The sequence below is a fragment of the Acomys minous genome (assembly GCF_964271855.1).
Source record: "Acomys minous genome assembly, chromosome: 4".
NCBI classification, from domain to species: Eukaryota; Metazoa; Chordata; class Mammalia; order Rodentia; family Muridae; genus Acomys; species Acomys minous.
Genome location: NC_140486.1, coordinates 127,363,436 through 127,385,181, shown reverse-complemented (window position 1 = coordinate 127,385,181; position 21,746 = coordinate 127,363,436). Strand labels below are relative to the sequence as shown.

Here is a 21,746-nt window from a genome sequence, read left to right as displayed (position 1 = left end):
TGGGGGTGTGTTCTTCCCCTCCTGTGCGACTGCGGGTGGCCTGACCGTCAGGAAAAGGTGTGTAGTCCGGCAGCCAGACCCCGTTTGTGAGGACAGTGCCCCTCCAGTGACTCCTCAAGCATCAACGTGTGATGCTTTGGCTTCCAGCATCTTAACCCCACTTCCAGGATTTGTGGACTGGGCTACTGTTTCACCAACCCAAAGCTTCAAAACACAGGATCTTCCCCCACCCCCACCCCCCGCCCCAAGACAGGGTTTCTCTGTGTGGCCTGTCCTGGAGCATGCTCAGTATACCAGGTTGCCCTCAAACTCAGAAATCTGCCTGCCTCTGCCTCCTGGTATTGGGATTAAAGGCGTGTACCCCAGCCTGGTGAAAACCCAGGATCTTAGCACTTCCAAGACTCAATGTGCTAAAGGCTGTCCTGGAAAGCTTTGTGTTATCCCTACAGATGTTCTAGAAACAGGGCAGCAGATTCTCCCTGGTGGTCAGGGCTCATTGCTCCCACTGACAACTGTGTGTTTCACTCTAGTCAAGAAAGCCTCCCTTCTTGTTGTGTTTGGCTTCATTTCTCTCTCTCTCTCTCTCTCTCTCTCTCTCTCTCTCTCTCTCTCTCTCTCACACACACACACACACACACACACACACACGGTTTCTCTGTGTAACAGCTCTGCCTGTCCTGGACTCACTCTGTAGACCAGGATGGCCTCAAACTCACAGAGATAGATCTACCTGCCTCTGCCTCTGCCTCCCAAGTGCTGGGATTAAAGGTGTACAGCACCACCACCCGCTTGCTCCTGGAATTTCATAGCATCAAGAAAACAAAGTCCGCCTTTAATCCCAGCACTCCGGAATATCTCAAAAAAACAAAAATAAATAAATAAATAAATAAATTTTAAAAAAAGAAAAAGAAAACAAACCAAAGCCAGGCCTGGTGGTACACAGCTTTAGTCTCAGTGCTCAGGGAGGCAGAGGCGGGTGGATCTCTGTGAGTTCTAGGCTTGTGGCTAGCCCAGGGCCCACAAAACCTAGCCTTGCTGCAAAGCCAAGACCAGGACAAGTAAGAACAGATCAGCCATCTTCCATCCCAGACTAGCACTCCAGGTCAAGGTTGTGAGGCAGGAGGTAAGCCTACTGCTGGGGGCTGACAGCCACTCGAGGATGGGAGGGTGCTACCTGCTGTATTTCCCATGTGAGGGCAGAGGAAGGGAAGTGACCTGATGGCTGACCACTGTGCTCAGGTACATGTAACTCAGAGCCTCGCCCTCAGTCAAGGACCAGAGAGGCCGCAGGCATGTGTCTCCCCTGACACACCTGCCAATCTGGCTTCCATACCCAACAGAGGTGAAAACCACCTTGCCTTCTCTGCATGTGGAGGGTCAATCTGCCTTTCCCTCCCCATGAAGCCTCCTTGGTCATCTTTCTGCACGTGCAGTTTCTTCCAGGGAGCTCCAGCTCTTCGGACAGGCTGCAGCGCACCCGAATGGTCCAAAGAGCTACCAGGAGCAAACATCATCACCTTGAAGAAACAGCAAGCCTAGCCTTGCCTGCCTAGCCCAGGGCAGCTCACCCGAGATCTACCCGGCCCCTTCGGCATGGCCAGGGTGAGTGTCCTCCTGGCCTTCAGGGGAGGCATCTGCGGAATCAGGAGCCTCTGTCCTTTCTAGGTGAAGGCACCTTTGACCCTCTCATCTAAGCAAGAGGAATCCACACTTTCGGGGCTCTTGTGTCCACAGGGACCTCACACCAGTTTTAGTTCCTAATGCAGCCCCATCCCTCGGGTGTCCTCAGTCCTGCACAGGGCTCCCTGCCTTGTCTCCAAATCCCCCCTGTGGCCTGCAGCACCCCTTGTCCTCAGGCCCCTCAGCAAACACCAAGACATTTTCCCACTGGAAACCTACCCCCCTCCCTCCGCAATAGCTGACTTCATCTCCATTGGCCTTGATCCCAGAGAAAGAGCTCAGGTCCCCCAGACACCCCGCACCTAAGAACACTTGGTAAGGAGGACTGCTCACATTTTAGAAGCTGTCTGCAGCCGGCATGGCTACTCGTCATTTATTAAAAGGGCACTGTTGGCTCGGGTCCAGGTCTACAGTTCCTTTGTTTATCCCACTGTGTTGAAGGAGGAAGATCTTGAGAGAAGGATCAAGTAAGGCAGTTGTATGAACCAGGGAAGCCAGCAGATGGCTCAGTTAGCCCCGACCCCAGGAAGAGAAACTGGGCACAGACCCGAACGCTTGTACAACACCCTGGGATCTTCCTGGGCAACAGGACCTGAAAGGCCCCAACTGGCCAAGGAGGGCCTCCCTCCCAGCTATTCCTGCCCAGTGTGGGAAAAGGGCTAAAGCACTCTTAGGATTCCCAGTCGTCCTCATCCTCGTCTCCTGCTGGTTGCTGTGGGGGTGGCAGAGGTGGGATGGAGTCTGACATTCGGGTGAAGGCTCCACCAGGCCCCTCACTAGTTCCAGGGCCTTTTCCAGAGATACCTGGGAGGGAGAGGCAATGAGAAAAAGGGAGAGACAGTGGGGCACTAGAATATAGGCCTCTGAAGCTGCAGATGGGTAAGAGGCTTACCTTTGCGCCTCATGACGAGCTTGTTGAAGAGATCTGACATCAAGTCCCCACCTTGGCTAGTGGCTCTCACTGTAGCGGGAAAGCGACAGGAGAGGGAAGATCAGGGCCGGTCACACACACACTGTGGCTCTCTTGCGGGCTACAGCACTCCCACACCCACTCTCCTGCCATGTGCTGGCTACAAGCCCTTAATGTTTCAGCTCTCAGCACGCTCAGAGAGGCCAGGCTGTTGGCACACAGTCACAAAGCAGGTTAGAAGAAGTTCCAGGAGGCAAGCCCAGGACTTCTGAATGCTGGGACGCTGACAAGGACTGCTGGCAGACATAAAGCCTTCTCCTTGGGGTGGGGATGACCCCCTGGTCCTCTGTCTCAGAGGACTTCATGTTCCTGCACGGATCCTTGGACAGTGCTTGTCCAAGGTTCTACTTTCTCTCGGCTTCAGCTGGGAGAGCTCAAGACAGGAAAGCTTCCCACTGGGAACCCACGGCCCAGGCCAGAGGGGCAAGATGCCTATCAGGGTAGGCACGAGGGACTTCCTGCGGGTTGCCAGGGAGCCTGGCTACTACTGCATGGCCCCTCAGCCCCTCACCTTGCTCCTGTTCCTTCTGTTTCTTCTTCTCCAGCTTGCGCTCCTTGACACTGCGCAGCTTGGCCTTGCCGATGCCCCCAGCTTGGCGGATGGATTCGAGCAGAGTAGCCCGGCCACTGGAGGGGTCAACTACCTCCTTCGGAGCTCCCTGAACCGAGGCTGTGAGGACAAGGGGTAAGGACTGCTCAGCATTACAGGACGGGGAAAGGCTGCCCAGCCCGAGGCTGGAGGCCACCTCAGGATCCGGCACCTGGAGATGCATAGCATCCACAGGGAAGCCCAGCTGTTGAAGCTGCAGCCTCTAGGACTACACAACACAGTCTTGCACGTCTACAGACAGTGAGCAGCGGGGCCTCATGCCCAGGCTTCTCTCCTCCCGCATCTGGATGACACCGTGCAGTGACAGATGCTGTGAGTCTGATGTATGACTGTTCTAACTTAGAACAAGCCAACATGGATTTTCTGCTCTTTGAAGTGGCTGGTGATAGGCTGAGAGACATGGTGGCACAGCTGAAAGCTGGGAATTCCACATTTGTTATAGACCCTCTCCCCAGTGCTACCTAGAAATCAGGCACGATGCCTTCCCGAGGCGTCATCTGCCCTGAAAGTCAGGTTCCCACAGCTCTGTACAGCACAGAAACCACTATATCAACCTAGCAATACTGGATACCCAGAACGAGAACTCTCTGCAGATCCCAGGCATAGGACAAGTGACCTACAGAGACAGCTTCAGGGAGCCGGCATGAGAGAGCTGGAGGTCCTATTAATAAGGGTCAGCCACATGCACCCCATCTGCGCTGCCCCTACCTGAGTGGGCCGTACTGCTGCCACCATCTTCTTCCCTGGCAACCTGGCCACTTGCAGTTGCCGCCTCAGGTAACGTCGGCTGGGAGGTACTGACCAACACTGTGGGAGCTGGGGGAGGTGGCGGTGGTGGCGGTGGTGGCGGAGGTGGCGGAGGTGCTGCCAGCAGCACTCCATCCTCTAGCCCTGTAAGGAAAGTGAGAAGGTATGAAGGTTTGAGGAAGGAGTCAGCAAGGCCTTTGCAGCTCAGTCCCATCCTCGGGCCCAGCTCACCTGGCTGGAAAGGCTCTGCCACCTCTGTGTGGAAGGTGGGCAGTTCTGGAATGGCACCAGGGGCAGAGGGGGCAATGCCAGGGCCCAAGTCCGCACTGTACATGAGGTCATCTGCAACGCCAGGCAAGTCGGGCAGGTAGGACGGCACATCGATCTCAGGAACCTGGCCCAGGTCCGGCACGTAGAAGTAGTTCTCTGGAGCCTGCAGGGTCAGGTGGCACAGGAAGTGTGACAGCTCGGCCAGAGCACAGGGCGCTCTGGGACCCCAGGGCAGGCAGCACATGCGCAGCCACACAGCTGGGTAGACAGAGGCTCCATGGAGCCCTTCCTGGACAGCACCCTGACAGGGCCTCCTGCCTAAGCACCCCCACCTGCTGCTCCAGCTGCTCTCTTTTGCTGATAGACAGAGGGGCGTCGAACAACTTCTCCTCTTCTGTGCCCAGCATTGTGTGGGTTTTCGTGACTGCGCCAGCCAGAGGGTCCAGGAAAACGTACTTCTTGTACCTGTGGAGCGGGCTAGGGTCACAGGGCTATCACTGTCCCGTGCCAGGCAGGCCCTGACCACCCCTCCCAGTGCATCAGGGAAGCCCTTTGTCCTTTCGATACCCAAGTCTCAAGCCCAGTCAAGCTCGTCAGTCCTAAGGACTGCACCAGGCTCAGGGCCCCAGGGCTCTCCAGGCAAGGCCTCCCTCCCTCCCCCCTGCCCACTGGCTCTCTCGCAGCCATACAGATTTTCTGTGGTGTTGAAGAGCAGTAGGGAGCTGATGGAGCTAATGTTGCTAGGAAGAGCCCCAAGTCCCTCCTCAGCTTCATCCTCAGGCTCCGACTTGGTGCTCACACACACGGGGAAGTACTTCAGCTTCTCCTGGGGCAGGATCAGAGCGGATGGATTTTCAGGACCAGGCTTATGGACCCCGTGCCATCCCAAGCAGAATCCTTATGGGGACCGAAACCTGTGGACAGCCTTCATCCCCTGACTCCCAACGCCACCAGATGTGTGACACATGCGGGGGAAGCACTCAGACCTGCAGGGCCCGCTCATCCAGTGGGCGGTGCTTGCTCTGGATCCTGTAACGGGGTCTTCTCTGCAGAGCAGGGTCCAGGGCACCAGTAAAGATGGAGCCATACTCCTGCAGCCGCTCTGGCGCTGGGTACTTGGCGCTAGAGAAGACCTGTGGACAGAGGGTCAACTCTGGGGCCCAAAACAGTCAAGACGGCCTGGTGATCTTAAACAGGCACTGAAAATGGGGTGAACGTGGACAAGAGGAAAGTAGAGTGAGGCTGGACAGCAAGGGTACAGGGAGAGCAAGGCGCCAGCCACAGAGCACAGAAGTCATGGCCTACCTTGATCGCCTTCTTGCTGCCCTTAATCTTCTCTATCTTAGCCTGGGCCAAGGAGACCCTCTCCCTAATGGCCTGCAGCTGGCGCCGACTCAGCTCCACTCGCTGGGAGATCCTACCAAAAGGGGGCGAAATGTAGAGATTGGGGAGCACTTCAAGTTCTGTGGCCTCTGTCCACCTGTACCAACAGCAGACCTGAGCCTGGCTAGGCCCTGGCTCAAGCGCTCAACACAACATAACCTGCCTATTATGCTGGTCTCAGCAGCGCTGGGCACGTGACCTCCGTCTGCCTGTATTATTCAGCCCAATGGGTCTAAGGGACTCACTGCCATGAGCTCTGCACAGAGAAGGGCAACCACTGTGGCACTGGTTCAGGGCCGACAGATGCCATCTGAAAGATGTGACTCCTGGACCCAGGAGTTTGTAATCTCAGGCAGGCAGACAGTTGTGATAACACACACACAAGGACCAGCTACTGATGGCTGGCAACGTTTGCACCCACACCTACGCATGATGGTCACATGGTGTTTGACAGACTTCTGCTCTCCACAGAGAAAAAAACACGTGCAACAAGGCCAAATGGCCATCCAGACCTGTGACCTCTCCTACATTTAACCCCAGTCAGATGAGGAATTGCCCTATACATTGTGGATGGCTCACAGAGTAAATATGAAGTCCCAATGTTGGCTCCCAAGACTTGCACAGCCCACTGCTAACCTGTCCCATGCTCTGTGAGGGTCAGGCGTAACAGTGCCAAGGACCCTGATGCGCCCTGACCCAGTATGCCACACCCAGTATTGCCTCTGGGTCATTGAATCAAATGGAATGCTGTGACAGTCACAGGACAAAGCCCTTCCTTTGTTGAGGCCTTTTTTCACTGGAGCTGACCTGACTAAAAGCCTGTCCCTGGCACTTCCCAGGTCTAGCCTGCTTGTTTTTCCCCACAATCCCCGTGTATCCTGTGTACACTAAAGGATAGGCCTTCTTCATTCCTTGCCATGCTCCAGTATTGCACAGTGCCCAACACAGAGGCACCCCCACTGGCTCACTGCACCCACATGGTTCCCACTCAATGTGTACAAGCTTTGCAAACACTTTCCCCACACTCTAAGCCTCAGCAGGTTTGTCTCCCTGTGGTGTTGACTCTGGCCACATGTAGAGGCATTCTCTCAAGGCTCACGTCTCCCCAGCCCCCCGACAGCGCCAGCTCTCCATACGCTGCTTTCCTTTTCTGCCCTGTCCATAAAAGAGGGGTGACTAGTCATGATGCCGTCACCTCTAACTAACACGTGCGTGTGGCAGATGAAAGCAGGGGGGCCAGAAGCTTAAGGTCATCCTCCAGCACACAGCAAAGTCATGGTCTGACTGGCCAGATGATACCCTAACCCTGCCCCCACCCCCAAAAGAGGAAGGGTAACAGTCTCACAGAGAGAACATCCTAAGGGTTAAAGGAATTAATGCAGCTAGGTCATTGATGAGTTTAGTACAGCTGTAGTTAACTAATTAACTAGTCACAAGATCAGTTACACTCATGGTGGCACACACTTCAGCCAGTGAAGGACCACAGATATGAAGGTATTCCCATAACAACACAGTCGGGCAGAAAACCTCCCCTAAGCATGCTGTGGCTGTGGTAACGTTGCCAAAAATCGGCATATTAATCCTGGGTTTGAGGATACTGCCGGTGGAAACAAATCCGGTCAGCTAGTAGCACAAAGCGAGGCACATACAATCATGCACAACATAGTATACGTAGTAATGGTAATAAACAAGATCCGCTGGCTATGTCTTCTCGGGCGTGTCTTTGCTACGATTGTTGTAGAGCATGTTCCATCTACTTATAGAAGTCTGCTGTTTTTTTTTGGGGGGGGGTTTCGAGACAGGGTTTCTCTGTGTAGCCTTGGCCATCCTGGACTCACTTTGTAGGCCAGGCTGGCCTCGAACTCACATCGATCCTCCTGCCTCTGCCTCCCAAGTGCTGGGATTAAAGCCCGGCTTAGAAGTCTGCTGTTACTGGGTCGTGCCAGCAGCAGTTCCCCCCATCCCACTTGTACTGTGTGTCTTGACAAGAGACTCCTGCTGTGGATGACCAGATCACCTGCATCTGCGAACACCATCCTGTCCACAGAGGGACAAAACAATCTACCGGCCCATTCCTCAGCACATAGCTGGAGCTAAGGAAGGGTAAGAGTGCTTAGGTCTGTCGTCCCACACGGACTTTATGCTCTGGTTGAAAGGGGACACTGGCGCTGGGCAGTGATGGCGCACGCCTTTTATCCCAGCATTTGGGAGGCAGAGGCAGGCGGATCAATGTGAGTTCTAGGCCAGCCTGGTCTACAAAGCAAGTCCAGGATAGTCAAGGCTACACAGAGAAACCCTGTCTCAAAAAAACAAAACAAAACAAAAATCCCAGCACTCGGGAAGCAGAGGCAAGCAGATTGCTGTGAGTTCGAAGCCAGTCTGGTCTACAAAGTAAGTCCAGGACAATCGAGGCTATACAGAAAAACCCTGTCTTGGGGGGAAAAAAAAGAAGAAGAAGGAAAAAAAAGGGGGACATTGGCATACTCATTGCTACAGCTACTCCTAAGCACAGGGCCCTGTGCTTCCAAAGCCTAAGCCGGGGCGGGCTGGCTGGCCTCGGGAGTCAGTGAAGCACACGATCTCATGGGAAGAGCTCAGAAGCACCACAACATCCCAAGGGAGCACAGGAACCCCAGGGGCTACATCAGGCGGTGAGTAGGCAGTGAGCTCTCAGGCACTTATAGGAATATTTCCAAGCTGGACTTTCCCCTCAAACCCTTTCCACACTGGCAAGTAGTTGGGTCTTTGAAGCGTTGTCTGTGGAAGGTATGTCCCTAATCCCTAGGGCCGCGGAGAATCCTGCACAGAAAAGGGGCGACTCTCATCAGGTCAGCTGGGTAGTGGGCCCCACCTGCTAAAGATGTCTCCAGAGATGTTCTGTAGGTGCTGCAGGGCGTCTGCCACTTGCTGGATGGCCTCCTCTCGCCGCAGGTCTGGCTGGATAAGGGGCACTGCATACGGCTGGCCCGCCAAGGGGTGCTGCGTCTTCACAGGTGCCATGCTGCCTGTGGACACATCAAGAACACAGTCCTGCACTCACTCCTGCTACCTGCTAGGCACGACACAGGTGGGGATGTTATGCACCTGCAGTCCTAGCACTTGGAAGACAGAAGCAAGAACGCTTGTTCAAGGCCATCTTCTGATACATAGAATGTTCAAGTCCAGCCTGGGCTACCTGAGACACTACTGGGGGAGGGGGTGTGTCATGCAAAGGAGCTAATTTCTTTCTTTCTTTCTTTCTTTTTTTTCCTTTTGGTTTTTCTCTGTTTAGCCTTGGCTGTCCTGGACTCACTGTGTAGACCAGGCTGGCCTCGAACTCACAGCGATCCACCTGCCTCTGCCTCCTGAGTGCTGGGATTAAAGGTGTGCGTTACCACACCTGGCTAGGAGCTGGTTTGTACACAGCCTTAGTGTGTATACCATGGGAGGCAAAGAAAGAACTCTGCAGAGGCCTATTAAATAGATAAAAAGATTGGAAGGCAATGGTCGGAATTCATAACTGGCAGAGACTGGCACTGAGAAAATTAGGACCTTAAAATATTGTGACCTGGGCTGGAGAGATGGCTCAGAGGTTAGGAGCACTGCCTACTCTTCTACAAGTCCTGAGTTCAATTCCCAGCAACCACATGGTGGCTCACAACCATCCATAATGTGATCTGATGCCCTCTTCTACAGGTGTACATGCAGGCAGAGCACTATACACATAATAATAAAGAAATAAATTTTTTTGTTTTTTTGGTTTTTTTTTTTTCCCCGAGAAAGGGTTTCTCTGTGTAGCCCTGGCTGTCCTGGACTCGCTTTGTAGACCAGGCTGGCCTTGAACTCATAGTGATCCAGTGATTGTGATCCACCTGCCTCTGTGTCCCGAGTGCTGGGATTAAAGGCGTGTGCCACCACGCCCGGCTTAAGTGGCTATCTTTATTCAACTTCCTTCAGAAGTAAAATATACTTTATCACCACTACTAACACTGATTACTGCTTATCACTAGCTAATAATTGCTACAAAAGAGTCCACCAGCCCACCTCAGCCCACCTCAGCCCACCTCAGCTCACCTCAGCTCACCTCAGCCCACCTCAGCCCACCTCAGCCCACCTCAGCCCACCTCAGCCCACCTCAGCCCACCTCAGCTCACCTCAGCTCACCTCAGCTCACCTCAGCCCACCTCAGCTCACCTCAGCCCACCTCAGCCCACCTCAGCTCACCTCAGCCCACCTCAGCCCACCTCAGCCCACCTCAGCTCACCTCAGCCCACCTCAGCCCACCTCAGCTCACCTCAGCCCACCTCAGCCCACCTCAGCCCACCTCAGCCCACCTCAGCTCACCTCAGCCCACCTCAGCTCACCTCAGCCCACCTCAGCCCACCTCAGCCCACCTCAGCCCACCTCAGCCCACCTCAGCCCACCTCAGCTCACCTCAGCCCACCTCAGCTCACCTCAGCTCACCTCAGCCCACCTCAGCCCACCTCAGCCCACCTCAGCTCACCTCAGCCCACCTCAGCTCACCTCAGCCCACCTCAGCCCCCTCAGCTCACCTCAGCCCACCTCAGCTCACCTCAGCTCACCTCAGCTCACCTCAGCCCACCTCAGCTCACCTCAGCTCACCTCAGCTCACCTCAGCCCACCTCAGCCCACCTCAGCTCACCTCAGCTCACCTCAGCCCACCTCAGCCCACCTCAGCTCACCTCAGCTCACCTCAGCTCACCTCACTTCAACAGCTGCCTTCTTTCACTCTCAGTGCCCGTAAACCTACCAGCACTTCCAATTTTAATTAAGGACGTTTGGGCAGACCGAACATTTTCTTTTTTTTTTTAATATTTTATTTATTATTTTATGTATATGAGTGCTCTCTCTGCATGTACACCTGTCCACCGGAAGAAGGCTTTAGAGGGTATAGATGGTTGTGAGCCACCATGTGGTTGCTGGGAATTGAACTCAGATCCTCTAGAAGAGCAGACGGTGCTCTTAAGCGCTGAGCCATCTCTCCAGCACAGACCGAACATTTTCAACAGTAAAATGCTTAGCTTGTGGTCAAGGCTGGATATGAATCAATTACCTCATTCAGACCTTGTTATGAGTCAGGATGTTCTGTCATTTTTATACATAAATATGCAAACTGTTTCAAGAGATCACTTTTTTTTTTTAAGTCCTAACTGTCAGACACTTATTTTGACACTCTGCCTGCCCTATTCCTGTTGTTAAGGAAGAAAACAAGGCATTCTGCCCTGAGCCCCAGCAGCTAGTCAGCACCATTGCAACTGTTCATCTTCACAGTAAACTCTGGAATTAAGTATCCTATCTACCTTACAAAGAGGTGGATGGCTCTCACGGGAAAAGTCTGGGTGTCACTGGGCAGAACACTATCCTCCAGGGCTAACAGCCACTGTCTTCACAGGGGCAAACTGTCAGTACTTCCAAAGTAGAGTTCAGGATAGGCCTGTTGACTACTGACATTCTTTCCTGGGGCTGGAGGGTGCTCTGCCCTCCCTCCTGCACCTCCTGGCTTGTATCCAAGGTGGGATTCCATGGAATCGGACTTTGGTTTGTAACTGCCTCCAACCCCCACCCCGTGAGGAGAGGGTAGATGTCGGTTTGCGCCCTCATCTATAAGGGGAAGTTTCCAAACTATCATCTAAAACAGACTGAAGACCACCTACTTAGTGGGGGAAAATAATAAATAGCTAAAAAATAAAAGCAATTTACCAGAGGTCATCTTTACCTGAGTTTTGCATTGAAGACAAGATAGTGTAGTTTTACAACCAAGCTTAGTTAGATTAAGTTAAAGAAGTTAAGCTATTAGAGTTGAGATAGGATAGATATTGAACTTCATTCGGCAACTCAGACCCAACAAGTCAGGAAAGGCACTTACTTCAAATGGGGCGCATGCAGATGGCCAAGTCACTATGAATGTAACATGTACAGAACCCATTATTCTCGTGACTGTCACATGGTTCTCCCTGCTGGGTGTAGTTTGTTTTATACATGTGTAATAAAATAAAAGTATTAATTTTAAAAAAGTCATTCCTCCCACAAGTGACTGCCGTTCAATCTTGGCCTCCAATAATTCCTGCTTACTCACTTTCCCTTTCCAGGCATCCCATGACCACATGAGCATCTCCAAATGATGGTGTCACTCTTGCACCTACCCATGTTGACCAATAACTTTTTAATATAAATACATATATATATATGCATATATATAGTTGACAGTATACTTTTTTGTTGTGGTGGTGGTTTGTTTTTTGTTTTTTTGTTTTTTTTGGTTTTTTGAGACAAGGTCTCTGTGTTAACCTTGGCTGTCCTGAAGTCATTTTGTAGACCAGACTGGCCTCGAACTCACAGCGATCCGCCTGCCTCTGCCTCTCGAGTGCTGGGATTACAGGCGTGCACCACCATGTCCGGCTGAGAGCATACTTTTTTGTTTGTTTTTTAAGCATGAATGACATTTCTAGTGGCCGGCGCTTGGCATCAGGTAAATAAACGCTGGACTAACCCACAACCCCAACGCCCACCGTGTGCGTGTCATTTCACAAGTGCCCGGCACCCAGGTGTACAAAGTCCTCCCACACCCTGCGCCCTGGAACCGTCGAGAAGCCATGGGGCCTCGGTTTCCTGCAGCTCGAGCTGCGTCCATGCACGGCCTGGCCCGGCCCGGCCCGGCCCGCCCCTGCGCTTTCACTCGCCTGCAGCAGCTCCGCCGCCGGGTCGCGGCCTCCTCTGGGTCCCGGGCTGGCCGTCCTAACCTAGTTCGCCCCGCTCGCCGGACGGAAGCCTGAACCCCCAGCTAGCACCACCACCCGCAGCTCCCCGCAGCCCCGCTCCGCCCCCTTCCGCGCGGCCCGCACCCCCGGGTCCTAGTGTCCGCCGGTTGTCAGCTCAGCTCTCCGACTTCCGGCTCCCTGAAACGCTGGCCAGCAGGGCTCTGCCCTGGAAACCGCCCTGCTCTCTGTGCTTGCCGAGTATGAAGCCTAGATCCCTTCTGTTCCCAGCTCCAAGAAGCCCTGGCCTTACTTGCGCCCTACTACACGGCATCAAGTGGGAGTCCTCCAAACGCCCCCTCTTCTCCAGCCATGCACCCCCCAACCCCCATTAAACTAACTTTGTGACAGCCTTCTGGTGGCCAGCCGACCAAAGCCTTAGAGGCAAAGGCGCCACAGACAGGCCACAGCTGGGGTGCTCCTGAGTCAGCAGCCACAAAAGAAACACTCCCAGCTAAGAGAAATCCACTCCCCACTAACCCCAGCTGAACAGCAGCTGGGAGCTGCAGCAGGCCTGCAAAGATGCCTTCGCAATCTTTGGCTTTTTGAGACAGGGTTTCTCTGTGTAGCCTTGGCTGTCCTGGACTCGCTTTGTAGACCAGGCTGGCCTTGAACTCACAGAGATCAGCCTGCCTCTGCCTCCTGAGTGCTGGGGTTATAAACCTGTGCCACCATGCTGAAAAAAAAAATTTTTTTTTAAAGATTTATGTGTACAGAGCCTGGAGCTCAGGAGTTAAGAGCACTTCCTTCTCTTGCAGAAGATACAAATTAGGTTGCAGCATCTGCTTTGGTCTCCTCACAATCACCTGTAGCTCCAGCTCCAGCGGGAACTAGTGCTCTTTTCTGCCTTCTTTGAACAACACACACACACACACACACACACACACACACACACACACACACACATGAAGACACAGTGGGCAGGACCCTGCATGTTGCTAGGTTATCCTGGGCCTCTGTCCGGTGGGTGCTGTGACCATCTGATGTGGACAGCAATGTAATGGCGGGAAATTGTGAGCTATAGGCTTGTAAGAGGCCTTCCCCTTGGACGCTGGGGAGCCTTCTGCAAGGCAGTGAGCTCTTGCAAGCAGGGTTGGTGACATGGCACGGAGTGGTCATGCAAAGTTGTCCTGTCCTCTTGCGAGGTATGGGTACATACGTCTGTCCCATCTAAGGCCAGAAAGACAATGAAAATTGAGATCTGGGGAATGTGCAGCCTTCAGTGTCCTCTCAGGAGCAGATGCCATTGCTGTATCCATGTGGGGACCTCAACAGTCGACAAGCTAACATGTCTCTAATGGTGGTGACATCCTTCACTGCTTTCCTCACGCTCTATGTTCAAAAGATTTATTTTGTTTTTTTGAAATAATACTATGTAGCCCTGGCTGGCTTAGAACTGCAACTCCACTGGCCTCTGTTTCCCAGATGTTGGGATTTTAAAGGTATGTACCTCAATAACGAGCTATGTTCATGTTTTTATTTTTATTTTTTGTTTTTTAAATTTTTTCATTTTATGGTTTTTCAAGACACGGTCTCTGTTAGCCTTGGCTGTACTGGAATCACTTTGTCAGGCTGGCCTCGAACTAACAATGATCCGCCTGCCTCTGCCTCCCAAGTGCTGGGATTAAAGGCGTGTGCCACCACACCCAGCCTCATGTTTTTATGTTAACGTGTAGAGTTTATTTTATTGGCTTTAAGTCAGTCTAGTGATACACACAGAGATGTTGTGGCATTTTTCTGGGAAATGTGTGTTCCTAGAATGTTCCAGGGCTAGCAAGTCATGGAGATGAGTCTATCTATGTCAAAGTTGGGTGTGTCTGTTATTTTCCTTGGGTGCCGCTACAGCAGTATTGCTGGTGATTATGAAGACATTGTGGCCTGGATTAACCTTTGGAGAACACATTCTGTGACTGTTCCTTTTCTCATCTCCAGGAGACAAATAGGCTTCTCTTAGCCATTTTATTAAGTTTTTTAAAAGTTAATTTAAAAATTTTACCCATTATTATTATATTATTATCTCTTTCCTCTTTGCCCCCATGATTAAATAGGAGAAAAAGATAAGAAAAAGAGAAAAATGGAGGAGAGAGATCCCTGATTTAAACTTTATTTTGTTGCCTCCCTGAACATAACCAATAACAACCAACCACCCCAGATGACAGCAAACAACTGTAACCCATCAAAGGGCCAAAAAAGGCCCACCCTGGCCCCATGTGTGCCTGCACACCAGAAGAGGGCACCAGATTTCATTTTAGATGGTTGTGAACCACCATGTGGTTGCTGGGAATTGAACTCAGGATCTTTGGAAGAGTAGCCAGTGATCTTAACCTCTGAACCATCTCTCCAGCTCCCCACCCCCTTTTCAAAAATTTATTTATTTATATGTTCTTGAAATTACTTGTCTAGAGCTGAGCATGATGCGCATGCCTTTAATCCCAGCACTCAGAGGCAGAGACAAGTGGATCTCTGTGAGTTCCAGGCCAGCCTGGTCTACAGAGTGAGTCCAAGATTGACAGAACTACACACAGAGAAACCCTGTCTCAACAAAAACAAAAACAAAAAAATATTACTTGTCTAGAAGCAAAGATATCTTTTAGGCACCCCCCAAAAGAAAACTACGTTGTTCACATGGCTTTGGTCATTCTGTGAGTGATAGCTGTTTATTATTGTTTTAAAGGGGTAGTTATAAGAATGGTCAGTAGGGCTGGAGAGATGGCTCAGCGGTTAAGAGCACTGACTGTTCTTCCAGAAGTACTGAGTTTGATTCCCTGCAACCACACTGTGGCTCACAACCATCTACAATGTTATCTAATGCACTCTTCTGGCCTGCAGGTGTGCATGCAGGCAGACCATTGTAGTATACATAATAATAAATGAATAAATTTAAAGAATGATAAGTAGAAGGGTAGATTATTGAATCTACTTTTAGACCCCAAAAAAGAAAAAAAAACCATTAATAAGCCAAAAATCTTACATAGGTTTAGATCTTTTTTTGTTTGTTTGTTTTGTTTTTTTGAGACAAGGTCTCTCTGTGTAGCCTTGGCTGTCCTGGACTCATTTTGTAGACCAGGCTGGCCTGGAACTCACAGCGATCTACCTGCCTCTGCCTCCCGAGTGCTGGGATTAAAAGTGTGCACCACTACGCCCAGCTTGAATCTCCTGTCTTAATGTGGCATAAATTCTAGTCCCCGATTGTCCCCTTGTAGGTCAAAAAAGCATCTTATAGACAATAGCTGAGCAGGAGAAAGAATAGGGCTGGACTTCCTGTCAACCAGGGAAAGAGGAGTTAGAAGAGGATGTAGGGGATTTAGCCACAAGCAGAGGTGATGGAGAGATGGGGGCGGGGGGGGGGGGGATTTAGCTGGAACAATGAAAGAACTAAAGAGCAAGTAACGTGGGGATTGTGGCAAAGATGGAGCCAGGCTAATATAGAGGGTGAAGAGCAGACTTAAACTGCACAATATTGTGTTGTGAAGCTTTATAAACAAATAGAAAAGTCTCGATTATTTGTGTGATAGCCTGGTTAAGAGAGAAACTAAGGCTGGGCGTGGTGACGCACGCCTTCAATCCCAGCACTCAGGAGGCAGAGGCAGATGGATCCCTGTGAGTTCCCCAGCCTGGTCTACAAAGTGAGTCCAGGTTATCCAGGGCTGTTACACAGATAAACCCTGTCTTGAGAAACAGAGGAGAGAGAGAAGAGAGAAGAGAGAGAGAGAGAGAGAGAGAGAGAGAGAGAGAGAGAGAGAGAGAATGAGAGAGAGAAAAAGAGAGAGAGATACTGTTTTATAAAAATAACATCAACAGTCTTGGCTGTCCTGGAACTTGCTCTGTCACTCTGTAGACCAGACAGGTCTTGAACTCTGAGATCCATCTGCCTCTGCCTTTGCCTCCTAGTGCTGGCCTAAAGGCATGAGCCCTCACTGCCTGGCTCCTGTGTTACAGTCTTTGCAGGCATTTTAGTTAATCCTCACTGCAGCATGGTCAGATCTATCCTAGTAAATGAGAGAAATGGCCCAGAGCTGGGCACAACTATCAGACTGCATTTGTGTTCAAGCTGGGAAACTTTAGCCAAGTTACTTAATGTTTCTGGGACAGATTTCTTTTCTTTTCTTTCTTTCTTTCTTTCTTTCTTTCTTTCTTTTTTTTTTGTTTGTTTTTTGTTTTTGTTTTGTTTTGTTTTGTTGAGACCAGGTTTCTCTGTGTAGCCTTGGCTATCTTGGATGCACTTTGTAGATCAGGCTGGCCTCAAACTCAGAGATCCAGCTACCTCTGTCTCCCAGCATGCTGGGATGACAGGTATGTGCCACCACTCCTGGCGGTGAATAAATCTTAAAAGGGACATGTCTTAGAGTTTCATTGCTGTGAACTCTTTTTTTAAAATATTTATTTATTTTATTAGGTATACAGTATTCTACCTGCATGTAACTCCTGCAGACCAGAGGAGGGCACCAGATCTCATTACAGATGGCTATGAGCCACCGTGCGGTTGCTGAGAATTGAACTCAGGACTTTTGGAAGAGCAGCCAATGTTCTTAACCTCTGAGCCATCGCTCCAGTCCTGCTGTGAACTCTTTTTTTTTTTTTAAGATTTATTTATTTATTATGTATACAGCATTCTGCCTGCAGGCCAGAAGAGATGGTTGTGAGCCACCATGGGGTTGCTGGGAATTGAACTCATGACCTTTGGGAGAGCGGTCAGTGCTCTTAACCTCTGAGCCATCTCCCCAGCCCCATTGTGAACTCTTATAAGGTTGTTTTGTTTAATTACTATATATTGATATAGTAATTTTTGTTGTTGTTTGGTTTTTTGCTTTTATTTATTTTTTCTTTTTGAGACAAGGTTTCTCTGTGTAACAGCCCTGGCTGTCCTAGACTTGCTTTGTAGACCAGGCTGCACTTGAAATCACAGCGATCTGCCTACCTCTGCCTCTTGAGTGCTAGGATTACAGGTGTGGACCACCACCCCCAGCTCATATTGATAGAAATTTAAGGTTGTTTTGTTTAATTATTGTTTAGTGATAGAAATTTAAGGTTCTTTTGTTTGACTATAGTTTGATATATTATACATAAGCAGCTTACTTAAACTGTGATGTAAAGTTCTAGTTTTTTAAAATATTTTTATTTAATTTTAATTTATGTGCTTTGATGTGAGGGTGTCAGATCTTGGAGTTACAGACAGTTGTGAGCTGCCATGTGGGTGCTGGGAATTGAACCCGGGACCTTTGGAAGAGCAGACAGTGCTCTTAACCACTAAGCCAACTCTCCAGCCCGTAAAGTTCTAGTTTTACAGTTCTCATAATAATTTCTGTTAGGTATAGATTGTTAACGTTAGAGAAAAAGACAATTTTTAAAAAAACAGAAAGGGGGGTACGAAGTGGAAGTTTCTTGTTTCTTTGAAGACTCAGTTGTGTCACGTGATGCTTTGCTGAATACTATCTTGTGAGAGGTCACATAGTGCTTTTCTGGAAGAGAAGGCATGTGATGTTCTGCTGGGAGGAGACACGTGAGAGGGCGTGTGGTGGTGAGATGGAGCATAAAATGACGCACAGACAGTGCGATGAGGCATTTGGCATTTCTACGTCATTCAGCACTTCGATGATCTTTGCTGGTCTTCACTTCCCAGAACTCCGGTTCTGGCCACTTCCACGGGCTCTGCCTACCCAATGGAGTCTTGCGGTCTCTGCTGGATTGTGCCACCTCTACAGATCCCTGTGTTCTTTGGTGTTGGCTATTAGACTAGACTGCTAGTACCGTGACAACGCAGAGTGGAACTGGCCCAAGGAGCTACGTCTAAACAGGTCCACAAAACCTTTTTCCTACTAACGTTCTTTCTCCCCTTCCTCTGGTCGGTGGCTCAGAAGTGAGGTTGAAGGTTTTGAAAAATCTAAGAGTACATAGAAAATCCCTGTCTTAAATTTTTTTTGAAAAATCTAAGAGTACATAGAAAATCCCTGTCTTAAATTGTTTTGTTTTTGTTTTTTAAAGAGTTATTTATTTTATTTATTGCATATGAGTGCTTTATCTGCAGAAGAGGGCATCAGATCTCATTACAGATGGTTGTGAGCCACCATGTGGTTGCTGGGAATTGAACTCAGGACCTCTGGAAGAGCGGGAGGTCCGCTCTTAACCACTGAGCCATCTCTCCAGCCGGTAAAAAAAAAAAAAAAGCAAAAAAACAAAAACAAAAACAAAAAAAACCCAACCCTTGTCTTAAAGAACCAAAAAAAGTATGACAAGCATTCACATTTCGGTTCCTTTTCTTCTGGACTTGGTATTTTCAAGTCCCTACTACGGGCTCCTACTGGCATCATCCTTCAGCTTGGCACACATGCTCACCCACACAGTGAGGCCACCGGGGTTTCGGTGACTGGTGCCAAACCTTATTAAGGATCCTGCAAGGCTGAGAACTTTTTCCTTCCTGGTCCCAGTGACATAGGTTCCCCAAGCAAAGCTCTGAGAGAAAGTCCCAGGTTGCAGACACGAGTGTCCCTTGCCAACTCCTGCCTGACACAGGGCCAGCTGGATGTGGCTTGTTTTCCTCTGCCAGCCCAGCAGAGCTGCAGCCTGCCTGAGTCTGCTCCAGCCATGCAGAGGCTGCAGGGCTGGGAGTCCAGTATGTTAGCTTAGGTGGGTTCCCAATGCCAGTTGGCCTCAGCCTGGGCAGGAATCTAGCCTCTATCTGCAATAATATTTTGGGGTGGAATTTCTCCAACAGGGTCCTTAGGAGGCCTGAGGTCAGTCTTAGGTGGGGAGTAGCTTTGTCCTGACTGGACCTTTGCCCAACCTGATACCGTTAAGCATGCTGCTGAACACACCCAAGGTATCCCCACCCCACCCCAGCAGTCTGCATATAATAAGTGATCAATATTTGATTCTTGGGCTAGTGAGATGGCTAAGAGGATAAAGGCACTTGCTGTGCAAACCTGGTGACCCGAGTCCAATCCCCTGAACCTAAATAAAGGTGGATGGAGAGCTGGGCGTGGTGGCACACGCCCTTAATTTCAGCACTTGGGAGGCAGAGGCAGGTAGATCGCTGTGAGTTTGACGCCAACCTGGTCTACATAGAGTTCCAAGATAGCCAGGGCTACATAGCGAAATTCTGTTTCAAAGACAAAAACAAAAACAAAACGAACAAATAAGGGGGAGAGGTGGACGGAGAGGACAGACTGTTGTGACCTGTAAAAACTGTCTTGTGCTGGGCAGTGGTGGCTCATGCCTTTAATCCCAGCAGCAGAGGCATTTGGATCTCTGTGAGTCTGAGGCCAGCCTGGTCTACAGAGGAAATTCCAGGACAGCCAGGGCTAAAACAGAGGAACCCTGTGTCAAACAAAAAACAGCTCCCCCCTCACCCCCCCCCCCCGCCGCAAAATAAAACAAAGCCAACAACAAACATAACAAAACTCTCTCTTAACTCAATAGAACCGGATCCCATCTGCTACTGGAGATGCAAATTGAGGAAGGTGTGATAATTGCCTTTGTGGGGGACAGCAAAAAACCCAGGGGTTAAAACTGCTGATGCACAACTAATTCTCCCTGTGGTCCACGCTCCTCGCTTCCACTAGGAGGCACTCCTTCCCTCTTCAATGGGAAAGTTGGAACCAGGCCAGTCTTCCCGGTTCCCCTATGGTGGAAGAGACAGTCCTCACATTACAATCCCAGACCCGCAGGGCTTCAGTTTACAACCTTTTGAGATTATTATGATGTGAAAGCAACACAAACCTACCCAGGACAGGGAACAGTCCACAAAAGCTAGGAGCCTGGAGCACACTACACAGCCTACACAGGGGACAGTCCACAAAAGCTAAGAGCCTGGATGGAGCACACTGCACAGCCTGCTCACAGCTCAACAGGCTGGAAATGCTCTAAACTTCTCACCAGCGGCAGCTCAGCTGGTTTCTGCTTCTTCTAAGCAGCTGGCTGGGTCTCCAAGTCTTCTTTGCAGCTCAGCTTATGGTGCTGCAGCTGTGTGTGAGTCATTTCTGCTCTTGTAAATACCGCCCCCTCCCCGCGCCCCCGCTGTCGACTGCCATAAGTAACCCCAAAAAAACCCATTGGTTCACCAAGTTGGACTTCGGATGGTATTCATATTTTGGTGTGTCGTGGGCTCTCCATCTGGTGTGAATAGGCTTGTGTTGTGTCTTCCCTGGAAAAGCTTTGTCACACAACAGCAGCTTGTCCCTCTGCAGAGGCTGGGACTCCCACCTCCCCCCCAGCCCTCATCCTCCACCCAGTGCCTAGGTGACAACACTCCTTGGAACACTGGAGTCCCAGAGCAGAAAGAGTGGGGAATGTCACCAGGCTGAAGAGTAAGCAAGAAGATCTGTACACTGGGGTGGGTTTCGGTCAGACGAGAAGAGCTTTCTAGACATGGGGATGCTGCTAATACAGCATGGGCCTGATGGGAGGTGGAGAAGGAAGAAGCATTCTTCACGACAGCTCCATCAGAATACAGGCAGAAGATACAAAACCCTGTCTCCTTTCCTTCAGGCTCAGAGGTGTAGAAGGGGCCACCAGTCCCTGCCAGCATCAAGTTCCTCACCATTATCAAAAGCGCAAGCAGCCGTGCATGGTGGTGCACGCCTTTAATGCCAGCGTTTGGGAGGCAGAGGCACGTGGATCTCCGTGAGTTAGAGACCAGCCTGGTCTACAAAGCTGTCCTGAGTCTAGGACAGCCAAGGCTACACAGAGTACCCCTGTCTATTAAAAAAAAAAAAAAGTGGCTGGGTGGTGGTGGCGGCGCATGCTTTTAATCCCAGCACTCGGGAGGCAGAGGCAGATGGAGCACTGTGAGTGAGAGGCCAGCTTGGTCTACAAAGTGAGTCTAGGACAGCCAAGGCTACACAGAGAAACCCTGTCTCGAAAAGCAGAGGGAGGGAGAGAGAGAGAGAATTGTGTGTATAAATGTCGAGGACCTGGTTTGGTGGTGACAGTTGGGAGGTGGTGGCATAAAGGTCATGAGTTCAAGACCAGTTCTAGCTATAGTAAGTTTGAGACCAGCTTGGGCCACATGAGACTCTGAAGAGGCCAAACTATTACTGCAGCTATGAATGACGATGGCAGTTTTTGGGTGTACACACACAAGAGAAATCAGTATTAAGGGCCAAATTACCTTTCTCTTTAAAGAGGAACTGAAGCAAATTTGAAAGTGGCAAACTAATACTGAAGATAATGCAATGGGGCCAGGCATGGTTTTCCGAGACAGGGTTTCTCCGTGTGTCCTTAGCTGTCCTGGACTCGCTTTGAAGACCAGGCTGGCCTCGAACTCACAGCGATCTGCCTGCTTCTGCCTCCCAAGTGCTGGGATTAAAAGTGTGCGCCACCAAGCCCGCATTAT

At 50.5% G+C, this 21,746-nt stretch overlaps 1 protein-coding gene across 3 annotated transcripts; it reads right to left on the bottom strand.

The window, feature by feature from the left end:
* Positions 1 to 2,014: 2,014 nt before the first annotated feature.
* Positions 2,015 to 12,771, bottom strand: WASHC1 (WASH complex subunit 1). 3 transcript variants are annotated; one of them, XM_084779701.1, is made up of 12 exons: positions 12,341 to 12,487; positions 11,527 to 11,558; positions 8,512 to 8,665; positions 5,583 to 5,694; positions 5,264 to 5,410; positions 4,967 to 5,103; positions 4,610 to 4,742; positions 4,239 to 4,440; positions 3,969 to 4,151; positions 3,162 to 3,320; positions 2,573 to 2,641; positions 2,015 to 2,484 (listed from the first exon to the last, which is right to left on the bottom strand). In XM_084779701.1, exons 3-12 carry the CDS (start codon positions 8,658 to 8,660, stop codon positions 2,351 to 2,353), a joined length of 1,425 nt encoding a protein of 474 aa, XP_084635827.1. In that variant the 5' UTR covers positions 8,661 to 8,665; positions 11,527 to 11,558; positions 12,341 to 12,487; the 3' UTR covers positions 2,015 to 2,350. The 3 variants fall into 3 exon arrangements, with proteins under 3 accessions (XP_084635827.1, XP_084635828.1, XP_084635826.1); XM_084779702.1 differs by lacking the exons at positions 11,527 to 11,558; positions 12,341 to 12,487 and adding an exon at positions 12,757 to 12,771; XM_084779700.1 differs by lacking the exon at positions 11,527 to 11,558 and having other exon boundaries at positions 8,512 to 8,661; positions 12,337 to 12,496.
* Positions 12,772 to 21,746: the final 8,975 nt, after the last annotated feature.